At 36.5% G+C, this 2,334-nt stretch overlaps 2 protein-coding genes across 2 annotated transcripts; both read left to right on the plus strand.

Annotated features, from left to right (window-relative positions):
* The first annotated feature begins 344 nt into the window (after positions 1–344).
* Positions 345–680, plus strand: LOC150077298 (protein ZBED8-like). The gene has a single exon (XM_090385848.1). It carries the CDS (start codon positions 345–347, stop codon positions 678–680), a length of 336 nt encoding a protein of 111 aa, XP_090241974.1.
* A 956-nt stretch (positions 681–1,636) lies between these two features.
* On the plus strand, positions 1,637–2,041 carry LOC150077299 (protein ZBED8-like). The gene has a single exon (XM_090385850.1). It carries the CDS (start codon positions 1,637–1,639, stop codon positions 2,039–2,041), a length of 405 nt encoding a protein of 134 aa, XP_090241976.1.
* The last annotated feature ends 293 nt before the right edge of the window (positions 2,042–2,334 follow it).

The raw sequence follows: 2,334 nt of genomic DNA on the forward strand, positions 1-2,334 counted from the left end.
CCATTTCCCAGTATTGCCAATTGATACGTTGGAGTGGTCGGAGTTAGACTGCTCCCTCTGTCCAGCCCTTACTTACACTTTCGTTTTGTTACAATTGAGTGACTATTTCAAAATAATATTTTTCAGATACTGTTACTTAAAAAAAAAATTTTTTTTTTTCATTTGAAATTTAAATTTCCATTTTGCATTTTAATTTTTTTATTATTTTTTCACAGAATGTTGTGAAATGTCTGTCAAAAAATGGAAGTGGAATGATGAATATGTTGGTTTTGACTTCATCTGTGTGACAGAACAAAATAGAACTCAAAGACCCCAATGCATGATTTGCAATTTGGTAATGAGCAATGGAATTTGAAGCCATCAGGATTCAGAGAACATCTCAAAACAGTAATCATGTTGGAAACTCAATTGATGCTTTCAAGTTGAAAAGAATTTGTTATGATCAGAAAGGAACTCTTTCATCATATGGGTTTTCTCCTCCTGGGAAACCTCTTCTGGAAGCCTCCTACAAAGTTTCGTACATGATTGCCAAAGAAAAGAAGCCCCACACAATTGGAGAAAGCCTAGTGAAGCCCTGTGTGCTGGAGATGGCTAAAATTATGGTGGAAGAGGATGCCATGAAGCGACTGAGTCAGGTGTTATACAATGACACTGTACGCCAAAGAATTAGACATGAGTGAGGACATAATAACCCAAGTTGTAAGCGAGATTAAAAACAGTCCTGCAAAAATCAGCATGCAGCTCGATGAATCAAGTGATGCTTCAAACCACAGTCAATTGCTCGTATTTGTATGCTATGTTCACAAAAAGAACATCAAGGAAGAGTTTTTATTGTGCAATCAACTAGAAACAACAACCAAAGCAGTTGATGTCTTCAAGTTGATCCAACTGTTCTTTGATTGCCATGAGTTAGCATGGGATTTGATTGGGTCTATTTGTATGGATGGAGCTTCTGCCACGATTGGCAAGAACTCTGGATTCATTGTTCTGGTCAAGGAAAAAGCTCCACATGTGTTGATCACACACACTGTGTTCTACATCACCAAGCTTTGACATCCAAAACATTGCCAAAGAAACTTAAAGAAGTGATGGGAATAGTTGTGGAAATAGTCAACTTTATTTGTGGTGTGCATTAAATCATCAGCTATTTCAAACATTCTGTGATAAGATTGGAGCAGAACATAAAAGTGTTTTACTGTACTAGACAGAGGTATGTTGGCTAAGTCATGGCCGTGTTTTTGCATGTGTAGTGAAGCTCCACATGTGTTGATCACACACACTGTGTTCTACATCACCAAGCTTTGACATCCAAAACATTGCCAAAGAAACTTAAAGAAGTGATGGGAATAGTTGTGGAAATAGTCAACTTTATTTGTGGTGTGCATTAAATCATCAGCTATTTCAAACATTCTGTGATAAGATTGGAGCAGAACATAAAAGTGTTTTACTGTACTAGACAGAGGTATGTTGGCTAAGTCATGGCCGTGTTTTTGCATGTGTAGTGGAACTTTGGGATGAAATTTTTAAATTCCTCAAGCATCAACAATCCCCTCTTGCAGATCATTTTGAAGATGAACATTTTATTGTTAGACTAGGATAATTGGCTGATATTTTCAGTCTCCTCAATGATTTGAACATGTCGATTCAGGGAAGGGATGTGGATATTATTCAAGCCAGGGGAAAGCTTGTGGCATTTATGAGGAAATTAACTATTTGGAGGCACTGTGTTGAAAGCGGAAACCTGGTGAACTTTCCAAACTTTGACGACATCCTTAGAGGAGATGGTAAAACATTGCCTGTGGAAATACTTCAAGGAGTCAAGAACCATTTGGAAGTTCTAAGTACAAATTTTGAGGGTTACTTCTCAGATATTAATGATCTTAGCATGGGATCTGTTTTGATCATGAACCCTTTCACATTTGATGTATCTACAATGAGTGGCAATGATTCATCATACTCATTCTCAAGAAGCATGAGTATGATGATACCAACAGCATGTTACTGGTATTATACAATGAATAAAAGCTTCATTCTATGCTAACATTTAGTTTAGTAGGCATTTGTAAATTTGTTTCAATATTGGCAGTGGCAGTCCCAGATAGTAGTTAAAGGGATAGCCCGCACCTCCTCATAATAAAAGTAATATTTTTTTATTACTACACCAAGATTAAAGCTAAGTGATTCTCTGGCACACTGTTTTAGCTACCACTCCAAAAAATTCCCGAACCAGTAAACATGTTCAATAAAATATTTTTCTCTAAAATTTGTCTAATGAAAATATGGGTGCATCTTACTGCCCAGAAAATATGATAATTCTACAAATAAACAAACGAA

The sequence above is a fragment of the Mastigoproctus giganteus genome, chromosome 12 (genome assembly GCF_048544385.1).
Source record: "Mastigoproctus giganteus isolate SK-2022 chromosome 12, ASM4854438v1, whole genome shotgun sequence".
Lineage (NCBI taxonomy): Eukaryota > Metazoa > Arthropoda > Arachnida > Uropygi > Thelyphonidae > Mastigoproctus > Mastigoproctus giganteus.